This window comes from Falco biarmicus, chromosome 6, assembly GCF_023638135.1.
Source record: "Falco biarmicus isolate bFalBia1 chromosome 6, bFalBia1.pri, whole genome shotgun sequence".
In the NCBI taxonomy this organism is placed as follows: domain Eukaryota; kingdom Metazoa; phylum Chordata; class Aves; order Falconiformes; family Falconidae; genus Falco; species Falco biarmicus.
This window is the reverse complement of record NC_079293.1, coordinates 23,059,976-23,082,675: the sequence shown is the minus strand read 5'-3', so window position 1 is coordinate 23,082,675 and position 22,700 is coordinate 23,059,976. Positions and strand designations below refer to the sequence as shown.

The 22,700-nt window shown below is 38.7% G+C and overlaps 2 protein-coding genes across 7 annotated transcripts in view; one reads left to right on the top strand and one right to left on the bottom strand.

Moving 5' to 3' along the window:
- Positions 1 to 9,399, top strand: part of FBXO25 (F-box protein 25) — a 29,831-nt gene extending 20,432 nt beyond the window's left edge. For 3 of the 5 annotated variants that reach the window (XM_056343149.1, XM_056343147.1, XM_056343150.1), the window contains 2 exons: positions 1,910 to 2,053; positions 8,175 to 9,399. In XM_056343149.1, the coding sequence (XP_056199124.1) occupies positions 1,910 to 2,053; positions 8,175 to 8,264 (234 nt within the window). In that variant the 3' untranslated portion in view covers positions 8,265 to 9,399. Of the gene's footprint in view, positions 1 to 1,909; positions 2,054 to 5,410; positions 5,438 to 8,174 lie in introns of all 5 variants that reach the window. The other 2 variants (XM_056343148.1, XM_056343146.1) reach the window with 1 other exon arrangement.
- A 9,204-nt stretch (positions 9,400 to 18,603) lies between these two features.
- The window catches only part of TDRP (testis development related protein), a 28,569-nt gene continuing 24,472 nt past the window's right edge, over positions 18,604 to 22,700 (bottom strand). For both annotated transcript variants that reach the window (XM_056343151.1, XM_056343153.1), the window contains one exon: positions 18,604 to 21,858. In XM_056343151.1, the coding sequence (XP_056199126.1) occupies positions 21,513 to 21,858 (346 nt within the window). In that variant the 3' untranslated portion in view covers positions 18,604 to 21,512. The remainder of the gene's footprint in view (positions 21,859 to 22,700) is intronic.

Genomic DNA, 22,700 nt, shown 5'->3' with positions numbered 1-22,700 from the left:
GATAATTATCAGACTGTGTCCTTGCATTATTTTAAAAAATGTCTACTGTAAGGTAATTTTTTTTAAAACTACACAGTCCCCAACAAGTGCAGTAGAGGATACCTCTAAGGTGTTTCTAATTTTAGTACCTAAAGTAGAACTTCTTTTATTAACCAAGGTAAGCGGACACATTGTTCAAACTTTTGGGCTATGTGCATGTCTGGTGGAACCAAAATTGGGATTTTGCAAAAAAGAACAGAACAAATTACTCAAATTTTGAAACTAAGAACAAAAGAGAAATTAATTTTCTGTGCCTTTCTCATAAAAGGTATTAAAGCAATCTAGGAATGCCTTCAGAACTGTTGTCACTTTCTGACAAGTAATGTATGCTGGGATAGTATCAGACTAGGTGAAAATAAAGCTATGAAAATAGAAGTTACCTCATCAGAGCTGGAGGAAGAACTTTAAAAACCTAGTACATTCCAGACTGGAGAAAGTGAAAATCTGCATTCTTAAATCTGAGAGATTGAAGTGGTACTGTTTGGTTTGCGACTACCAGATTAAGTACTATTATAACAGGAAAGGTAGAAGTGAAGATTAATTAACTCATGTGCAGTTGCCCTAGATAAAAATTTTGGTGAGATGAAAGGCTTTAGAAAGAACTTCATGGAGAATATAGACAGCCAAAGGCAAACTGAAAAACCCTCCTACGGCAGCAGCTCTGAAGAATGCGAGGTGAGGTGTTAAGGGTAAATTTAAGCTTAATGTAGCAGTTGGGTGGATTTTGAGGCTAGGGTGAGGTAAGCTCTATTGAACAGTGACAAAACTGGTTGGAGAGGAAGCTGTTATACAAAGGTAATGCTGGGAAAAAGATGACTTAAGCATTTTGGTAGAGTTGGCTAGCCTTGTGCCTTATAAAGGACACTTGGAATGCATTAGAAACACTGTATACTAATTGTTCACAATTAATTTCTTACTAGGTTATTAATGATAGAAATCTAATTACTTTGTTTTCCACTATCAAATTCTGCTTTCTCTGTTTAAAAGTGTGCTACCTTAATAAGCTACAGAATTGTATTGGGTTGGTTTTCCTGTCCTCTGCAGTGTATTTGTTGAACCATTGAAATGCCCACAAAAACATATTTGAAGTCTGAAGAGCGCTTTTGGAAAGAATGAGAACTCTACACAGGGAAGCTATTATGAAACTAAGTGAAGTATAGCTGAAGGCAGGCAGGGCTGTTCCCTTCATTTAGGAGTTGTCAATGAAGAGAGCCCTTAATGTATTGGCATTGATCCACACTGAGCAGAACAGAAGCCTTTTACAAATACATACTTAATAAACCTTGGCTGTGTATTAAGCTGTGGAGAAATAGCCATTGTGCATCAGCTAATCTTTATTTGCAGATTATGTCCTCAAGAAGTACATCAATCACTGATTAATGCTATCCTTCTAGAAAGATAAGTAAATGAGAAAAATAATCATATGTATACTTTCAAAATGAAAGAAAAAGAATTACTCAAATCTGTAGTTACTGTCTTAACAACCACCATTTGAAATGCACAGTAATTTAAGAAAAAATCTCATTCCTGAGTGGTTTTTTATAAGGTATAAAAGTAATCACTTACAGCGTCATTGTTTCTGTTACATGGTTCTTGACTATAATTAGAATCATTTCAAGACAGTAGAATTAGATTGGCTGTGTATGGCCTACTTGGCAAATGTGCACCCTTCTATTTTTAGTGGTTTACCTTCCATTTTTTTGTGGCTAGATCTCTCTCGCTGCTTTGCATAGACATGTGATGTCAGATTATTGACTTCAAAGAATTCCAGTTACAAAACTTCAGTTTAACTACCTTCCCCCCACTTCCCAGTCCTTTACCTGATTTGACTAGTTCTTTAACAATTTTAAAGCTTTAATTTTATGTCTAGTTTTGTAGGCATTTGATTCCATCAGAGAAAGGTCACATTGACTGGAAGCTGATGTACTTTGCGCTTCAGAAATACTACCCAATAAAGGAACAGTACGGGGATACCTTGCATTTCTGTCGACACTGCAGTATTCTGTTTTGGAAGGTAAGAGCTTTAAAATAGGTAATCAGAAATAAGTTCAAACAGCTACAGGTGATCATCTTGTCAGCTTTCTCATGTAAACTTATGTAAAATGTGATTAGACAACTAATATTTAACCCTTCTAGAAGTTTTATAGATATTAAAACAGTATTAAATTCCGAAGTAATTCTTTATCTGGCATTCTTGCCTCTTGTTGGCTGATAAACTCAGTACTTAGAATTGCAAGGAAAAGTGTCATGTGGAAAGAGTTGCACTGTGTCATCTTGTATCTATTTACTCTTATGCGAAGTTTTAGGAACTTGTGGGAAGTTAGCCATTTTATGACATCCCTTTTCTAATGATGGCATGGCAATCAATTTATCACTAATGAGAACTTATTACTGTAGTATTCCTACCACATTATTGTAAAACTCTGCATTTTTATAGTCTTGCTTCTGTCCCCTGTGAAGCTTGGAGGAATGTTTTAAACTTCATTCAGAATGCATTTTACATTGATTTTGATGTTTACCATGAAGCATGTTCTGTCTTAGAGTGATTTTAATTTCTGTAGAGCATTTTCATGTTTAACTTGTGTGTAAACACATATTCCTGCTTTTACTTTGTGTTGCACCATAATCTAGCCTTCTAGTTAGTGAGACTTCTTTAATTTTGCAGCTCAAAGACTAAATATGGGTAATGCTAAGTGGACAACAGAACAAGAAACGTTTCAGAAATCTTGGAAAACACTTATATTCTAATTCACAAAAATGAGTTGCTCTTGTGTCATCTTTCTGTGATTGAAGAGGAGTTGCTTTTTTTGTTTTAAAATTAGGCTGCTTAACAGGATAAGCTAGCTTTCATAGAAGTAGCATGTTGATGTTACCTTGAAGTTGGATGTTCCTGATATCACAGGCGCCTTTCCAGGTATTAATATGTTTTGCTAAATTAATAGTAGGAAAGCAGGTAGTCGGAATTGGCTTCTGCTGGGAAAAGCTTGGGCAATTGCTGAAGAACTTGTGTCAAGAATGACTAAGAGCAATTCAAGAGAGCCAGGGAGCTACTGGAGAGGGTCCAGCGGAGGGCTATGAAGATGAGGGGACTGGAGCATCTCTTTTACGAGGAAGAGCTGAGAAAGCTGGGCCTGTTTAGCATAGAGAAGAGCAGACTGGGAGAGGGGATCCTTACTAATGTGTGCAAGTGTCAAGAGGATGGAGCCGGGCTCTTTTCAGTGGTGCCCAGCAACTAGATGGGGGGCCACAGGCAGAAACTGCAACACAAGAAGTTCCATCTGAATATGAGGAAGAACTTCTTTCCTTTGAGGGTGCCAGAGCACTGGAAGAGGCTGCCCAGAGAGGCTGTGGGGTCTCCTTTTCTGGAGGCATTCAAAACTCATCTGGACACAATCCTGTGCAACCTGCTTTAGCGGGGGGTTGGACTAAGTGATTTCCAGAGGTGCCTTCCAACCCCAACCATTCTGTGAATCTGTGAAATACATTGTTAAACAAATTGATTTCTGCACAATCAGCATCTTATTGGCAGGGACACAAAGAGGTTCACCATTGGTCTGAAAAAGTCCTCTGTTTACAGGGCAATGTGAATATAGTAGTGCTAGTCACTGAGTTATGTGGGGGGAAAAACAGTTCTGCTTCTTCAAGTACTTGTATCTATATCCTCTCCTAAGCTTTCTAAAGGGAGATGAGAAGCAAAGTGGGGGGGCTGTGAGACAGGAGGTACTTTATTAGTTCTAGAAAAATTCTGCGATAGGTGAAAATACTTCATTCAGAATGCATTTTACATTGATTTTGATGTTTACCATGAAGCATGTTCTGTCCTTGAGGATGATTTTGTATTTATCAGGCTTTGACAATTTATCCAAGCTTCAGTATCATACTTGATTAGCCAGATTATTAGATTAAATATGTATATGAGTGGTTGACATATAATTGTATCTGTAATGTACAATTTTTTGTTCTCAACTGAAGCTTTTACTCTACCTAATTCCATTGGGTGTATAGTACAAAAACCCATAAACCAAACACCAAAAACTTTAAAAGAGAAATTACAGTTACTTTACAGAGGAAAAGTAGCAAATGTTTGAGTTTTGAAACAAATGAAAGCACTGGGTCCTTCAGTTTATAACATGTAAAAATTTAGTTTCTTCTTTTAACGGTACACTTCAAAAATCAGGCAGCTTTAGCTTTCAAGGGCATTCAGAAGAACTTCAGGCAAAGTGAACAGTTCTTGGTATTTCACTTTTTTTTTTTTTTTTTTGTTCTCCTATCACTTAAGAACAGAGCAAAACATTGAAATAGTTGCAGAGGGAAAAGTAATTAAGTGAACAGGGCATGAAGACTAGCAGAGCTTAATTTCTTTTAACTTAGCTGTGTTAAAGCTAATAAGGAATGTGACTGCTCTCCATAAAGTCTTCTCAGAGACAGAGAAGGGATGAATAAACTTTAGACTACTTTGGGAAACTATTTAAGTTAAGGGACACCCTTGATGCAAATCAATTGTAGAAACTAGTTGTGGGTAAATTTATGCTGAGAGTTAAGAGTTTCTAAGAACCGAAGCAGTGAGGTTCTGAAGCAGCCACAAAGCACAGGCCTAGCTACTGATGAGCAGAATTTTCATCAGTTTATGGAATTGATAATAGAATGTAATTACTGGCAATGTGAGAGGTATGCACACAGAAAATTCTTTAAGTCCTGCATTTTGTGTCCTTTCAAGAGCTTTTCAGGAAGCAGCACTTGCATTCCTGTATTTGTTTAAAACCTGTGACCATAGTAATGTTAAATACAAGGAGGAGACTCCCAAGTTCATTGTAGGAAGTGATGTAATGGAGCATCTTGTACTCTTCAGTGTTACAGGGAATGATTATCAGAAACTCTTCATATTGAATTACTGTCTTTGAGAAGTGACTTCTTGGTCCGTGATGAAAGTGAGAAAAATACATAATTTTAGTAGTGTAAAAGTAATGGCAAACTAATTATTAACTGATGCCTCTGTGAATGCTTTTTGTGTATACTGTTTCTTCTGTTCCACTAGGCAACATTGCAGTTGGGGGCAGCTCTTATTTTCTTAGCTCACTCAGTAGCACATTTGAGTTATCCTAGAGGTGGTCAGAGAAGCTGAAATACCTTTTCTTCTTTCAACATCCAGGGCTTCATGTAAAATAGTGTAATTGTTTTGCATAAGTGGTATGCTTCACACTTGCTTTTAGTTGTTCTGGGGCTTGTGCTGGGTTCTTCAGCTGCTTGTGATTTGCCACAAGAATAAGACTATTTTTCTAAATGGCGTATGAACCTTAGCCTCAATAAACCTTAACTCTGCTTCTTTTACTTTATGGCTCTTCCTCCTGCTTCCTTCTTCATGATCTGAAAGGACTACCACCTTGCTTTGTTACTCAAGGTATTTCTTGTGTGTCTCATCTGTTTTCAGTGCTTACTGTTCTGTAATGTCAAAGTGAATAACGTGTTCATTTCTAATTGTTTGATACTCTGTTTTCATTTTGTTTCCCCACAACAGTTTAGCAACAAGAATACTTTTTTTCTTGTTTTTCTATTGGATAAGGTAGTGATGACTTTCCATCTCAGCTTCTCATCAGAATTCTATTTTATTATTGACATACTCCCTGTTAACGACATTTAAACTAGGAACCATAGGTGCATGGTGCCAGTGAGATCAGCTAGATTTTGCTAAGAAATGAGTTTTCTGCATTCATTGTTATAAACTGTTTTTGCAGTCCCTGCTGTATTTAACTAAGTACTTAAATCTGAAGAGAGTAACGTGAACCTCAGATAACTTTCTGTAACGCAAAAGTACTAAACCTGATTTTACTCCACTTGGAATGCTGTAGTCATACATAGTTCTATGAAGGAGTCTCTCTGAAAAGAAGTTCCCAAAATAGTCTGCATTGTGACTTGGGAGAGTGGAAGGAGGCAATTTTACCATTGCTTTCCGAATAAAATAATGGTGGAGATAACTACACAGAAAAGGACTGTAGCTCCAGAGTTGTTATGGGTGCTTCTTAATGTCCAGTTACGATAAAATTTGAGGAGGAGAACAACTACAATTGCCAGTAAATGTGGTGAATTTTCTTGTTAATTTAAAAGAATTCTGTTTTAGCTTTAAGTAGGTACATTGAAAATAAGTACAATTTAAATTATTATTAAATGCAGTTTCAAGGGAAATACACTTTTCTTTGAAGGAGGAATACTCATAATTACAGGAAAGTTATGATTCTTCCTTTTCAGTCCTCATCACTTTTTTTCCCCACTGTAAAATTGCTGGGTTTGTTTTTAATTAAAAATTTTTAAAACATCTGTTTCTACTGTTGTTTTTAATAACATAAAACCCCAAGAACTGATCTTACTGAGTCTTATTGGACCTGTAATTCCTGACCGAGCAGAGCTTTCAAAAGCATTTTTATGATGATGTGCAGAACAACAAAGCAGATACCATGTTACAAATTCAGTCTGAAATATTTAGGAGTATAAATAGGCGCTAAAAGAGGATAAACTCTAGCTTCTTTTCCAGAATCCTAATTCTGATGGTGTTTTTTGTGGAAGCTAGGGAAGTAAGGACAGAACATTGACATGGCAATGGGTGGAGATGATAGCTCATTAGCAACTCCCTTTAAGAGTGTTTTCTGCTGTGGTGTATCTCTTCCTTGCAGATGTCATCTGAAGATGAAGGTGTTAGGTTTAATGCTTACAGGTTTAGTCTTCTGTTCTTTTTTATCTGCAGCTTCCCAAAACAGGCAGTTCTACCCAGGGACTAATCTATTTGTCTTCTCTTTTTTGGCGTTTTTCCCTTTGTCATGAATGTGACAACTGGTTCTTGGGTGATGTTAAAGGAATTATTTAAAAAAAGTGAGAGGATGAGGAGGTGATATACATAATATTTTCATGTTGTCATCTATAGACTTAATGGAAAAATACAGATAATATATCTATAGATATTTTTATTGGAAAAGCTGAGTAGGACTTAGAATGTGTTTCACCTAAGTGCACTGGTGTAGCAAAGACTTTGGATGGGAATGTGGCATCTTTGCCAGCACTTCCCTTATTTCAGTTTCCACGTGAGAAGAAAAAATTATTTACAGGTTCTTTCCTTCTATGTACTGAATTGCACGTGTCTTCATTTCTTTCATTTCCGTAGGAAATGAAGTTTGCAGTGGTCTGTGATCTACTTACCATATATTTACTCTGGTTTTCTTGCCCCACATGGTAAATTCACCAACACTGATGGAAAAGGGAGGGGAAACCCCTTAAAACCTGAGGAGGACAGTTTCTGAGCTTTAATATTATTGATAAATGTGTTTAACCTGTCCACTGAACTGTCGGGGACCTTCTTCTCATTACACCTCTAGCATTTCCTTCCTTTAGAGGGTTCTAATAAGGTGCACAACTGAACTTTTCATTTGAAGAGGAATTTGAATCTTAAATAATCGGATAATTGTGCTGAGTTCAACTTCCTGCAATAAACCTATAGAAAACACTACAGGCTTAGTGAATTTGTAATGACAAAGCCTTTCCTGTCCATCTTCTACATTCCTAACTTGCCTGGGTGCTAACTTCTGTTGTAAGGCAATGCTTTCAGGTGGAGAAAAGGTAGAAGTGAAAGAGGAGAAAAAAACGTTGGGGGGAAAAAGGAAAACAAGCAAGGCAGAAAACCTCTTATGACTGAGACTTCAAACAAGTCAAAAAAGGTTTTTTTGGGGAGGAAGTGTGTGCTGTGCTTCACTTTGAAAGCAAGAAGTTAATTTTCTACCCTGAAGTAATAGTTGATTTCAGAGTTTAATTAAACAAATAATTTAGGTTCATACATTTATCAAAAAATAATGGATAAGGATTATGAAACTTTTTAAGAGCTCTGATTCAGGTTCTGCTTTTGGTAGGAGGGGTTGGGTTTTTTCCAAAACCTGAAGCTACCACAGTCAAACTGGAAAGGCTTGCTTTAACAGCTTAGTCTGAAACAGTTAAAGAAAATAAAAAGAGCAAGTTCCTATCAGTTTGTTTACAGTGGAAGTAGTTCCATGTGCCCATATGTGAATTTTTGCCGTTTGTTTGTTTTAATTGGGGGTGGAGGGAGATTTTGGGTATGGAAAGAGAACTTAACTTTTTTTTTCTCCTTCATTTTGCAGGATACAGGACACCCCTGCACAGCCAGTGATCCGAACACCTGTCTCATGCCAGTATCTCCTCAGCATTTCATAGATCTCTTCAAATTTTGAGATGTTCGGTAGCTGTTCTGTGTTTGTGGCCATTTTTGTGAAGAGTCAGGCAGGATATACTATGCCATGTGTGCAATATATTTAAGTGTAATGTTTTGTTGTAGCTTAAAAAAAATAAGATGGGGGAGATTATCAGTCGGGTTTATTTGGTGTCTTGTTTTTGTGCAGAGAAGAGCTGAGGGGGAGACATCTTTCTTTGTCAGGAAATCTGCAGTGGGCTTTTTCCAAGTCCAAGACAGACCATTTTAATCTCAACTTTAAATCCATTCTTTTGACGCCTTAATAGTTGGTTAAAATTATGTGGGGGAGTTGTGAAAATCTGGGGAGAGTTAAACTACTCTTACTGAGACCAAAGGAGGGGCTTTTTTATTGTTTTAATCCTTTCTTTAAGCCACTGTTTTCAAAACACCTCCATATAATTTGCACTATTAGAAAGAACAGGCCAATATTCTCTTGGACTCTTAATACATCAGTTACCAAGGTGGCATTAATCATTGTGAGCTAGTAAATAAATATAGCTGTGGCTTTACCTGTTGTTGAAACTATGAATGAATGAAATCAACCGATCTTGGTACATAATTATGCAAAAATATTTATTTTTCTTAAGGACTTCTTTAAATATATAACCTATCTTGGCACATTCCTGCATAACTCAAGAGACAAATCTGGGGCTACTGGGAAGTGCACTTTTTTTTTGATGGTAGCTACAGTTTACATTTATAGTTTGGTATGTCTACACATACAACTGGATCAATTAATCTTCTAAGAAGACTACATTATTGAAATGTAATGAGAATGGAGTTGCTTGTTTCCAGACTGGTACAGTGGCAGGAGATTATATTACCAACTGAGGTTCTAACCTGACAAGTCTTTACAAGTTATGGGAAACCCTGAAAGTCGGTCTGAGCTGAAGCACCTTCTGTCAAGGTAATCAGATGATAAATTCTCCAGGAAGCTATTTTCTTCTATTCTGGAGAACAAAATTAATTGTTTGGCTTAGGCAGGTAAAGGAAAAATTAGGGAAGTTCTGGGTTTGTCAATGAAATTTAACAAATATGTAATGTACTATATTCTGCACTTGCTTGTTCTGAATCTAGTTTTGTACAGCGTAATAAATCATGGTTTTTATCTATTATTCCTAGGAGTCTCTTGTGCATAGAGATTAATCAGTTCAAATTTTCGAAGATCTTTCTACAACCTGTCCTCAGTAGTAATGGGTAATGGAATGAGAAGCATACAAGCAGTCCAAGTGCTACCGCTTTTCAGTAATTGGTTGTATTTGCACTTTTTTTAATAGGACAGATGGACTGTTAAGAGGCTGCATGAGAAGAGGGGTATATTTATTTCCTCAGGAGATAGTTTTATTCACTTTAACTTAAATGTCAGTGGTTATAGTGACCTAATCCATTGAATTTGCTGATAGGTGGATTTTTCAATACAGGGTCTTTTCGTTCTTTCAATTAAGGTGTCTGCTACTATGGGTAATAATTGGGTGTGGAGCCAATGCTGTCCATTCTTCTTCCTCTTCATTCAGAACATTGCTGCAAGCCTCACTTTGCCAGTCCAAGCACTGCTGTAGTCACTGGATTTGTTAAGGAACTAGAAGCATTTTAACAGCAATTTGCACCCCATTTATTTAACTTAACTAATGTAATAGTTGTGGACTTGCTTTCCTGTGTGACCCTAGATGACCTAGGTAACCTTGACAGTGGGTGGTGATGGCTGGCATCCATTAATCACTCCTTTACCATGGTTACAGTTTTGCTACCCTTCAGGAAACTTCCTGTAAGTATCTACATGGATGCTACCTGCTTTCTTGGAGAGTTTGAAAGACAGGTTCTAAAGTCAGAATTTGGTTTATTACTGCGCTGAGCTCTTCACCCATTGTGCTGACTGAAAGTCTCTTGATTGGGGACTGCAAGGAACCATCCCTCCTGCAGGCAGAATGCAGGCTCTGAAAGGACACACCATTGCCTAGGAAGCTGCCCATTACTAAAGATGCAAATAATGTGAAAATCAGGGAAAGGTATGGAGAGAGCTGAGAGGGACCTCCCCTAGCCTTTAAATTGAGGAGGAACATAGGTGACTTAAAGTTGCTTGTAAGAAGTTAAAAGGTTTGGAAAGAGCAGTATCTGTAATTTTCAGTTGTTACAGCTGTCAGGTGACAGGAGTCAGGCTTAAAATTCCTTTCCTTTTCACCACTTGCTGCCTTGCTCTTCTGTAGCAAAAAGCTGCTGAAGGATGGCAGTAGCTAGGATGACAAGAAGCAGGACTCTGGTTTGTAGTCCTGTATTCTAGAGGCTTCATTCTGCACTCGCAGGATGGTTGAAGGTGGAAGGGACCTCCCTGCTTAAGCAGGGCTAGCTGCAGTGAGTTGTCCAGAACCATGTCAAGATGGCTTTTGAATATCTCCAAGGAAAAAGACTCTGCCAGCTTTCTGGGCAACCTGTGCCAGTGCTTGGTCACCCTCACAGTTACAACATGCATTTCCTTGTGTTCAGAAGGAACCTCTTGTGTTCCAGTTGGTGCCCAATGCCTCTGGCTCTTTCAGTGCCCGGTGACACAAGCCTGGCTCCATCCTCTTTCCACCTTGCCTTCAGGTATTTATATACAGCGATGAGATTCCTCTGAGCCTTCTCTTCCCAAGGCTGAACAGGCCCTGCACTCTCAGCCTCACCCCACGGGAGAGCTGCGCCAGCCCCCTAATCGTCTTCATGGCCCTTCACTGGACTCCCTCCAGGAAGTGATTCCACATCTCTCTCCGAGTACTGAGGAGCCCAGAACTGGACACAGCACTCGGGTGAGGCCTCACCAGTAAAGGGGAAGGACTGCCTCCCTCCACCTGCTGGCAACACTCCTCCTGGTGTAGCGCAGGATATCACTAACCTTATATGTGGCAAGGGCACATTCAATTTGGTGTCCACCAGGACCTCCAGCTCCAAAAGCCAGTAAGATAGACTTTCAAACTTTTTTCTATGTACAAAAAAAACCCCAAAAAACCACAACACATGGGCATGCTTGCCCTAAGAAGCATTTCAGTGCAAGTATATACATTATTTATTCTTTTTTACATATTAAAGACTGAGTATAGAATCACACTGTCATGAGCAGTGTTAACCTTTTAACACTTGGCAAAACTCAGCTTTGGGAGTCATTCCACAAGCTAGTTAAATATTTAGTGAATATATTACTTAGACTAGACACATAACTTATACCATGTAGTTAGTTCTAATCAAGCTATGCTATCAGATGCATAAGAAGATAAGAGTTTAATTGTATCACCTAAGCAAAAAGCTAAGGCAGTAATTTTGATCAACAGGATTTGTATTGTGGTGGTTGGTTTTGGTTGGTTTTTTTTTTTGTTCATGAGATGGAAAGGGGAAAGGACTTCACCTTCAGGAAAACAATCTTGTTAATGTCTCACCTGTAGTAAAGAATGTATTTTGATAACTGGAATCAATCACATTGCTCTTTACACCAGCACTTACTCATGCAACCTGAAGTGTTGTAACCCATGAGAAGGGTTATGCCTTAAAGTAAAACCTCCTGTCTTTGGGCTCCTGTGTGCTGGCCGTCATATGCAAAGAGGGGCAGGCACATTCTCCTAAAGCAGGAACGGTGCCTTGAAATATGTACCAAATCTACAGCTTTCTTCTGCTCCTCATCTTTTGTCCCAAGACCTGGATATACATACAGATTTTGCAGTGGCAAAGGTAAGAAACCATGTTCTAACTGTGGCCCCTACATGATTACTTCACGATCTCAGGTGATTTGGGTTTTATTTCATTCTAGTCCTGAAAAACAACCACCGATTCAAAAGCAATAGAGGCATTCTCTACTGCAGTCCACAAGGAGCCTGAAATTACAATTTTGAAAAATGGACCTTCCTTCCCCCTCCCCAACACCTGCCCCACTGGGAGTCCTTACCTCCAAACCCTGTCTCTGAGAGACTCCCGGCTTCTTGTATTACATTTTCTCCCAACAGTTTTGTTCTCCTGTTTCTGGGACAAGACAGTAGGCATGGACCTGTTCAGAAAGCACCAAGTGAGCCTTTCCATTTTGATGTCAGACAGGACTAAGTCTGGAAAAAGCAGAAGTGCAGAACCCTGCTCTTTCCCAGGGATGGGGAGCAGAGGAAACAGAAATTCATAAACTCACTTTTGGAGAAGGAAGAAGCAGAAATGTGAGAACAAAACTAGCTCAAAGAGATACCCCCTAGGAAGAGGATTGACAGACTTGGGGCATTTTGTGTCCTGGAAGGCAGAAGCAATGCAGGCTAGCAGAGAGGGGAGAGTGGAAGGGAGAATAGTAGCACAATGTTTTAGATTTGCCTGTTGCACAAATTAGCATACCTGCAGCTTTGTCAGTGGCAAAGAAAGAACTGTATTAGCTAAACAGTCTAGTATGAGTGTGTCTTTGAGCCAATAATAAGCATGAAAGCTCTTCATTCACTTGTAGAGAAAGGAGGCAATGAATAGGAGGGAAAATTTATTAATTTTGCATTTATGCTATTGCTCTCTAACCTCTTTGTCATGTATATGTACATATAGAAAGTGAGGCAGAGTATACATACTTCTTAAGCCACATCACTTGAAGTTAGACAACTGCCCTAGAAGCCGATTTCATCAAAAACCTTCAAACTTCACAAAATTGGTCAACTTCAGCATCTGATAAATCTGGGTTATGGGACTTCTGTGTAACAAACTAAGTACTTCATAGCTTCTGAGAGAAGACACGGAGTCACTCTGCAGTGGCTAGAGAGAAACAGGACAGTACGTCAAGCAGCATCCTGGAAACGGCCTCGGGTGCTTACCTTTCGCCCAGAGAGTTGAGCAAGACTTACCTCCAGCAAGGTCAAGCATACATGTCTTCTGGGAGCTTATCATCTGCACTCTTACTTTGAAAAGCTGAGGAGACCTCACCTCTTTCAGAGTCCATGAGAGGTCCTGTTTCATGCCAAATTTTCAGTTAGAACACAAATTTGGGGGACTCCCTGTCCTGAAAGCCACATTTGAGACTGTGTTGTATCCCATGTCACATTCACCCTCCTCTCCCCTGTGCCATGGCAGGCAGTGATGCAGCATCAGCCAGTCAGTTCAAGTTGCTGATCCAACCAAAATGAGATAATTATTTTTAGGGGTAATATTTGTGGAACCATTCTTCCTCAGTCTTTTCAGCTGAACCTACTGCACTCCCACATAGTAATTAATTTTCTTTAGCCCTCAGTCAGTATTTAATCACGGGGCTAGATGATTAAGGGTCAGAACATCACGGCCAAAAGTGGGCAGCACCTGCCTAGCCATGTGGCATTGTATGACGAAGCATATGTCCTTAGGAGAGGGGACTACAGTCCCACCTCCTGTTTTCCCAATAAGCAGTCTTGATGAAAAGAATTTTTTTTTCCTTCTATACGTTGGGGGTCAGTGTAAGCCTAGACCCTTAACATCCAACTAAGGCTGCCAATTCAATACAAAGATACCACATCAATAAAGCAAACTATCAAATGTTTGTAAATAGTTGTTAAATTTTGGTTCAGAATATTGAAGTATTAGCTAATTATGCTATTCATTTGCACTGTTTCTATGCTTTCAGCTGCAAGGCTCAGGTCCAGCCCCTTAAGAGACACTGAAACTTAATTCCCAACTCCTGCAAAGTTCGGTAGGATGAAGGTTACCTTTAAAGTTTAGTTTCTGTACCCGAGGACATGACAGGTAAGTGGATTCAGAATGTGAGAGGTGAGAATGCCAGTGAAGGTGGGTTTCTTTTGGTTCCCATGGGCTGTTCTCTGTGCAACGCGCAGATTTGTCCCCACTGCCTTTCAGACATGGTGGCAATGCTTATTTCCCACAGGTTTATGTGTACATTTTTCTACAAATATGAATAAAACATGTTCAGCTTTACATTTGATGTACTTCATGGGTACTTAGCCATTGCGCCTTCAGCTGAAAGCCCTTCTAACAATTTTCAAAGCATACACAAACAGTCGTCACAATTCTAAATTTCCTTAATTTTTATATGCTCTTTCCACTTGAATACTATATTCCTATGGTATTTATAACAAAATAATAATGGAAGAACACTTAATTTGCTGAAGTCAGTTGTCATTCCCACATAATGCTTAGATGACAGAACAAACTTCTGCATGCTTGGAGCACCTCTCCCCCCGTTTCGGTCCCTGTTACTCCCTCAGACATAGCAGTTATTTTTAGACTTTTTCCTGCTGGAGACTTGTAAAGCTGTAAACCTGTAGTCCTTTTCTTAACTTGATGGTGTCCCTTTAGAACTTGGCTAATTTATAAAAGCAATGCTTTGGCAGTATTTTCCTAAGTCGCCAAAACTAGATATACTCTACTACACCGCGGCAGCCCTGTAGCGGCATACCCCAGCCTGTGACTCTGCTGGGTTTCCCTACTCGGCCTGATCCAGCGCCTTCAGCCGCAGCCCCTCTCCTCCTCCTGCGCTGAAGCATAACAGTGTTCAAACAGCCACTGGGCAGAAGTGAGACCACCACTAACCAGGATGGTGTTGCTCCACTGCCTAGTTAGCCACTTCGCATCAAGCGCAACAACTTTTAACAAGTGAGGTGGCGAGCACCCCGACCTGGAACACCTGCGCACTCCCCAAAGCCTGCGAACAAGGCTCTGTGTGCGAGGCCTTCAACCGGCTGCAGGTACGTGCATCATAGCCACAGGGAGAGACATCGGGCCACCCACCTCATGCACTTCTGCCAAGGAGGCTCTCACGTGTATTTTGAGGATCAGGCTCCACCAGTACGTCTGTGAGGACCCTTCGTCCAGCTTCTGATTGCTCGAAAGAGCATGCCTGGGGCAGGAGGTGGAAGCCGGGCGCAGAGCACTCAAACCACCGTCTTGCCCATTCCCAAACTGTCAAGTTCAAAGTGATGCTTCTTAAATTTCCAGATTCACAGGTTTAGAGGAATAAAACAAACCAAACCCAACCAATGAAAAATCAACCTTTAGCATGTCATTCATCTGCTAAGAGGGGGAAAAAGAAACATTATCCCAACGCTAACGGGGAATCATCAGGGAGGCCAGGAAGGAGACGGAAGGATGGAGAAAGCTCTTAGAGATCTCAGAAATCTGGTAAGACAGCAGAGAAGGGGAGGAGGCTGAAAGTACAGTATTTGAAGAAGAAACAGGATACTGGATGGAGCCCTTTAGTTCAGCTACAACTTCAATAGTTTAATCTCACCAGCACTTAAGTTCTTACTGCAGGCTGGCCAGATATGCTTTCTACTAATCCCCCATCTAAAGGTACAGTCTTCTACCACCTGCACTCACCACCTACATTTTTGATCAATTAAGTCTAATTTATAGGCATAGTAGTATGGAACAGATCTAGAGAAGTCCTTGCTGTGAGTTAGCGCACCGACGTTAAAGGCACCCAAAACCTTCGTTTTGTACCTGTGCACAGGGCACATTCTTTCCAACTGCTCATCACTGCCAAAAATCATGTTCTTGAAGAGGATAATCAAGAAAAAACACTGGGAAAGAGGACTAGCTGTATGCTAGTTCTGATCCTCTAACACTAAAGCCCTGGCCTAATAGCGAAGATTAGTACTACCCGCCCTAGGAACACTTTCAGATCTTCTGGACTTCTTACTTCTCTTTATACCATGCTTTATTCCTCAATGCCAGAACATCTGCTCCTTCACTTGTCTTGAAAATCTTCTCCTGTCCCCAGTGCAGCCAGTTCTCACCACAGAGGTCAGGAGCTCAGATCTTCTACTGTGGCTAAAGATGCCAACAGGCCGTCCACCTTGGCAAGAAGGGTTTGGTTCAACATGCATGAGCTCTCTGGCAGGCAGCAGCATGACAGCCACACTGTACGGGCAGGTTAACATGCTTCAGGAGATGGTAGAGTTTATAAAAGGAAAAAAGAGCAAGGAGGTATTTCATTAGGTCTCCAATTTTCACAATAGCCTATGTGCAGCATTACTGTATCTGCAGAATGACTTCTGAGAATCTTGTGCCCCATCCTATCAAACAATAGTTTACTTCCTAATGGGAAATGATGCTTGACTTGTTTTCCTTTGTTTGTCCTGCCAAATGCTGGTTGCCAAGTTTCTGTCTAAATGTTCAAAAGATAAACTGTTCACAGGCGTTAAACTGAAGGCAAGTCTGCCTAAAAGTGGGTGTCTATCATGACAGAAACAGCAAAGACTAGGTCTTTATGTAATCAGAGAGGACTGTCTTTGTATATGGGGACAAGTACAAAAATAAAACAAAGCAAAGAATAATTAATATTCATTATCTTGCACATAAGGAAGCTTTAGCAGTAAAATAATAACAATATACCAAGTACAGTACTTGGATTCTGCATACATGAGTCTCCCCTCCTTTCTCCAGCATGAACACACGCACCACAGTATTTTCTCCATCTCTCCAACACCAGAAGCCTTTAGCACCATAATCTTATGCAGAACTGCAAGACTCCTGAACAAACCAGATGATCAAGACAACAGCATTTGGGGGTTCAAGGAAAGAAGTACAAGGCAAGACAGGCCAGAAGACAGAAAGGAATCGTTCTGTATCAAATCTGAACTGGTTTACTATACAACCTCAAATATTTAAACCAGCCAATTCTCTGAAAAAATTATTTTAACTCAACTGTGTAGTCAGTCTTCCCAGTACAAGGGGTTAGAACAACTAGAAAGCAAAATATGAAATCATTATTTTCAATAATGGACAAATTAGTTTTACAAAATACAGCTGTGCATTTTTCTCTGCAGAAAGTAATGCTTTTTCTTTTCCAATAGCAAACTCAGAGTTCAAAACATGTTATTAAGCTTTCACTAGTGTTATTTGGGTCTCAAAAGCGCAAAAAAATTAAGTGCCAGCCTAGCTTTTACTTATATTATGGCCTTGAAAAGAATATAGTCACTTTCTTGCATCTTTTAGTAAATACTAGACACAGAACAGGAAAGTTTTCTTCACAAATACAGAGCAGGTATTTCTTTAATCAGTAGCAGTGATAACAGTTGCTAAGTATCATATGAAAAACATCATCTCCTCACACTTTGTTTACTATTATATTTTTCATATAATTTTCCATTATTGAAATCCCAATTTTCTGATTGTTTTCATACTCTTTTATTACTTTGTAACTATGTAAGAAACATTTTCTTTCCACTATTATGCTGGTTGCATTTACAATAAATGCCACTCTCAATTTCTACACTGGATTCTTTGCCTATCTGTCCAATTCCGTCTTGTATGCTACAAAGCAGTCATGCTACAAGAAATTTTTGAGAGACAGACAGATATCTAATAATACACACCTTTGTAAACTATCACCAGTGACTAAACCTTTTAGGAAATCACTTTTCTTCTTCATAGTGCTGGTTTCATTTCCCAGATACATCAGAAACCAACGAGCAGGCATTTAGGGAAAAAAACAACCAACACACCTTCATGTTCTTTTCAGACTATACAGAGGCAGGGACCTATAGTTTTGTCACGTGACATTTATATAAATTAACAAGCACTTCAAAATTTTTCAAAATTGAGGCAGATGCCAGGCCAAATTCACCTGGGCTGTGGGAACAGCTACGCTCAAAATTTGGCAAGGTCCTTGACTACCCAGGATCTGGAAATGCAAGTCCCTCCGCTTCCTTTCGCTAGCCCAGATGTACGCCTGACCCACCTGGGTACAGTCAGAGGCATCTCGATATAAGGGGGTTTTCCCCCTAAGAATGTAACTTGTATGAATAAAATTTTCTGTTTCCGCTAGTTCACACACTCTTGGTAAGAAACATTTTGCCTCAATGTCCCCTGCTAAGTCTATTTAAACAACAACAAAGCCAGCGGACTAAAGTGGAAGAACGAGAAGCTGACAATACACTTCTTTCTATAGCTGATCTACTGGTAACAGCAGCTGCATCTCACTTCTGTCACAGTCCAGGACGTGCAGGTCTCACCTCATTACGGGGCCAGTGTATGCAAGAGCATTCCAGGTCTTCCAGTTTACATGTAGCTGGTGAAATCCTTAGGGAAAGAATGCAGCTCTGCCCAAGCTTTCATAACAGCCAATAAATTAAAAAAAAAAAAAGTTTAAACCAATAAATACCAGCAAAAAAAAAAAATAAATAAATTGCTGTTTGTCAAACCCAATGACTTCTTTCCTGTGAAAGCAACGCATCATGCTTTAAATTGAGGATGCCGCAGCTTCTGAGATGGCATGATGCGCTGAGTTTGGACAATCACAGCTATTACTTCCTTGGCTGTATTCTACAAAGATGCACACAACGTCCACACAGATGGAAACAATTCACATGACAAATAAAATGGGACAAAAAAAATAATAGAAGAATAAGGCATTTCAGTTCAAACTAAATCTTTATTCATATGGAAAATAACTACTTTTCTTTTTGCAAATGATGCTAATAAATAAAAATACTCAGAAAGAACTTTGCTTAGAGTTAAGTGACTAGTTACAGCCACATGAAGCTTTTAATTCCCGTTAAAACCACGCCAACAATCATGCAGATTGGCTATGAGAAAGCAATATAAACTATATTTTATTTTGTGCAATCTTATCATAAATCTTAATGCTACCTTCCTCTAAACCATTTCACATAGATTGAAATGCAACTTCAAAACAAATACTAAGGGACATATTCTACACTTATTCCACATATGGAGCCGTGTATAGCTTAAGCCCGTAAATGTATAATGTAGTCAAGCATCTAAAAAAAGGTAAAAGAAAAAGAGGACCCCATTCTGAAAATTCAGACAAGTTTATAAACATAAAAGCTCACACCAGTGAGTTCTCAACAGACAAATACATTATTAAAGCATAACAATAAATTATATTAAATTTAATAACGTTCATCCTTAGAATGGTTATTTCTGAGAAATACCACTTGAAAAGCACACCAAAAACTTTCATCACTAGGATTAAACCTTAAGTTTACATATCTCAATTTCCCACTTCGATGCAATTTTGTTTTACAATAGGCTTCAGCGTTGTGAGCATATTCTTTACCGTACATTTAAAAACAAATTGAAAAATGCTGCAGTTAAGCTGTGCATCAAACACATCATCAAGGTGAGAAACAGGCACTTGACAGTATAATGTGCAAGGCAAAACCTTTACTCATCACAGTATAAATAGTTTCTTCAGGAGTGAAATTAAAAGTTCTCAGCCCATCTTTGAGAGCAAAACATTGAGGGCTGCTAGCAGATCTTTTTCCATTCTTTTAGGTCAGCACCAACAACCAAATTAAATACTAGCTCATGCCTTAGAGGGTATTCCATGAACTATAAAATGCAGCATACTTTACCCAAGAATACTCATTCTTTCCTATAATTAACCTCAGCATACGTACTTGCCAAAGGCAAATACAGAGTTTATTCACAGACTAAATGATGCGATATAAATGCTAACTCTTTCTCCTCTAGTCGTATTTTTCTTAATATATAATGCCAATTTTACAAATACATTTGCCAGTTATAAGATCCTGTTTTGTAACACAAAACGCTGATGTTCTTTTATATAAACTTAAGAACATTGCCTTTTAATATCCTACTAATACTGGGGGAAAAAACAAAGCCAAAGACATTTTGCTACAGTTTCCCTCCAGGCACATCTCAACAGGAATCTCAAAAAAATAGCTATGCAGGAACTGTAAGCCAGAAATATTTACGTGAAATGGAAGAGAGAGGTGAGATCTAAGAAAGGGGTAATGTGGCCGTAACAGAAACATGGTACAACCTTAGAAGAAAAGTGCATGCATCCCTTTTCATCAGCATAAGCTTCTTGCAAAAACACGTTTACAAGACATCCATTACACAAAGGTAGATGGTTTCTTTCAAAAATGCTGATTTTCTCCGAAATGCTAACCTGACCTTCCGACTGTACCGGCCATACTGCTAGGCAGTCAACAAGTTTTCAGTTCTGTTACACCAGTTTAACAATCAGGGGAGAAAAGGCCTACTGTTCATTTTTTCTGAAACTTTTGGTTTGATTTTTTTCCATGAATGTTAAAGTAGTATTTATATAGGTCATATAAACAAAATGGAAACCAACTTTGGATCTGACATCAGCCGCGCTGCTAATGAGAGACAATATGCTAGAAAGAGGCACTTTTAGTATCTTATATACATTTCAAATCTCAAGTTTAACACTTCACCTTCTTTTACCAAAAAATTAAAGTATCAGTAGCTAGTAAGACAGAGCTTTATAACAACAATGCTTCAGAAGTTGTATGCATGCACATACTTGCAATGGCTCAGTTACTCAGTTACCCTGAAAATGCGGGAGTGTAATTCAATCACTGCTTATGGGGCAGGAGGGGAAGGAACAACACAGTACAAGACAAAAAAGTTGTTTATAGAACAAGGATCGGCTACTGTAAAAAATGAAAATGTATGCCCTTCCATAAGAAGCAACTTATCCCTAGATTCAGCACTATGGGTACTGAATATAGAGATCATCTTATACTCTACTAACTGCTGCTTTCCAAATTTTCAATCATTTTTATTTTTGGCATAACACGTGTCTTAAAAAGTGAGAAGCTTAGCTTTGTCAAACAATGTTCAATATATACATATGTTAAAAAAAAAAACCAAACAAAAACCCCAACAAACTCTGGAAGACCCATTTGACCTGACTATTGGTGAAGATCCTGTGGCGGAAGGAGTTACATTAGAATAGTATTTTCCTATTTCATACGCAGTATAGCACATTGTGACAGTTGAGCATCTTGTTTGCACAAGCTGAAGCATATGCTGAGGCTGAAGATTTGGAAAACAGTCTACTAAGTATAAGCATTCTCCCTGCAAGCGACATATCAGTATTCTTAGTTAAAAAGGGACAGCATCAAAACTAAAATTTTGAGTGACCCTCAAACACCAGAAAAAAACCCAGGACCTCAAGCTAGTGGAAGTTCCTACATAAGGCAGTCAAATTTACAACCAGTGTATACATTCACTAAGGAATTACATTTTTTTGGTAAAACCAACAATCCAACATACTGCAGAGTCTGAATGTGAAATATAGGCACAAAATAGATTCTCTGTTTTTTCTTTAAGTGTGGAAAACATAGCTATTTAACAATGTAATAGGAAAATTTACTATCAGATGAGCAAAAATTTGTAACAATCTGAATAAAACAAAGTACTGTATAAAGGTGCAATATTGAGCAGATTTGATTTTGGTTTAACCATACAAGTAAATCATGGAACCTTTCTCTTCTTATCTATAAAGCATTTCACATTACTAGTATCATTCTAGTTCTTCCCAGTTGTCAGTAAGGTTACCTTTGCTTTGACGTCTAATACTAACCAGCTTTCCAGCTGATTTGATACTCCACCTGGAACTGTTTCCTGAGCTGGCCAGGTTTGTGTATTTTGTGGAGCCTTTGGTTTCATCTTCCCAGCCTGACCAGGCTGTATAGTCATTTAAAGTAGTTGCTGCATCACTGGTAGAGTCAGCAGTGGTAATCTGCGGTGGTTCCCATCCCTCAATCTCATCTGGTTTCCTAGATGGGACATTCTGCTTTATCACCAAACTGTCCCAAAAACCTGGCTTCTTTTCAGACTTCGTCTCCTCCTTTAACTTTAGATTTGTTCTAGAAAGTAAGTGATGAGGTGATTAATTTCTTCATTTAACAATGCACTTAATACCCCACCCGCCCCATGAATTACACAGAACTGCCTTTGGAACTGTATTAAGTATTTTAGCCTGCGTTAGAACAATTTAGAACTTTAATCAAACTAACCCAAAAAACAAACCCAGAGGAAGGACAGCAGAAGGAATATGAAAATGTTTTTCCTACCACCAGCTTTAACAATCGCTCACTATGTTCCTCAGTTTCATATACCTCTTATCACCTTGCCAGTTAAACATGATATCCTAAAATAGTTGATGCACACAGCATTAGGGCTTTTAAAGATACCGGCATTTATTTCATAAAGAACTACACAATATTTTGAAAACAGTTGTTTTGTATTTATGGTAAGAATACCCAAAATTCCCCTCCCAAAAACAAGAGAAAAAACCAACCTTAGTTGTAATTTCTCTCTCAATGAGACATTGGAAAGGCTACTCATATTACCACCTTTCTTACCCCATTAAGCACCTTCAATCTGAATTATTTCATATTTACAGTGTGGAGTACTTAAAATACAGAATGTCAAACATTTATGCATAAGTTTACATGCAGGGTTATGTATGTAATCAAATAATGGACCATAAGGAAAGGCTGAATACCGGTGGTGAAACACACAGCTTTCAGGGTTCAATGAGCTAAACAGCAAATTAAAAACATTATCTGCTAATAGCATACAAATTCCTTCTCCACAAATAAAACCACCACTGAATTTTTTTTAAATATTTCTATTAAAAAAGCTTTTTTCCATTAATGAAAGCTTGACAGTAGCATATTTAAAAACAAGCAACTGAACCAACACT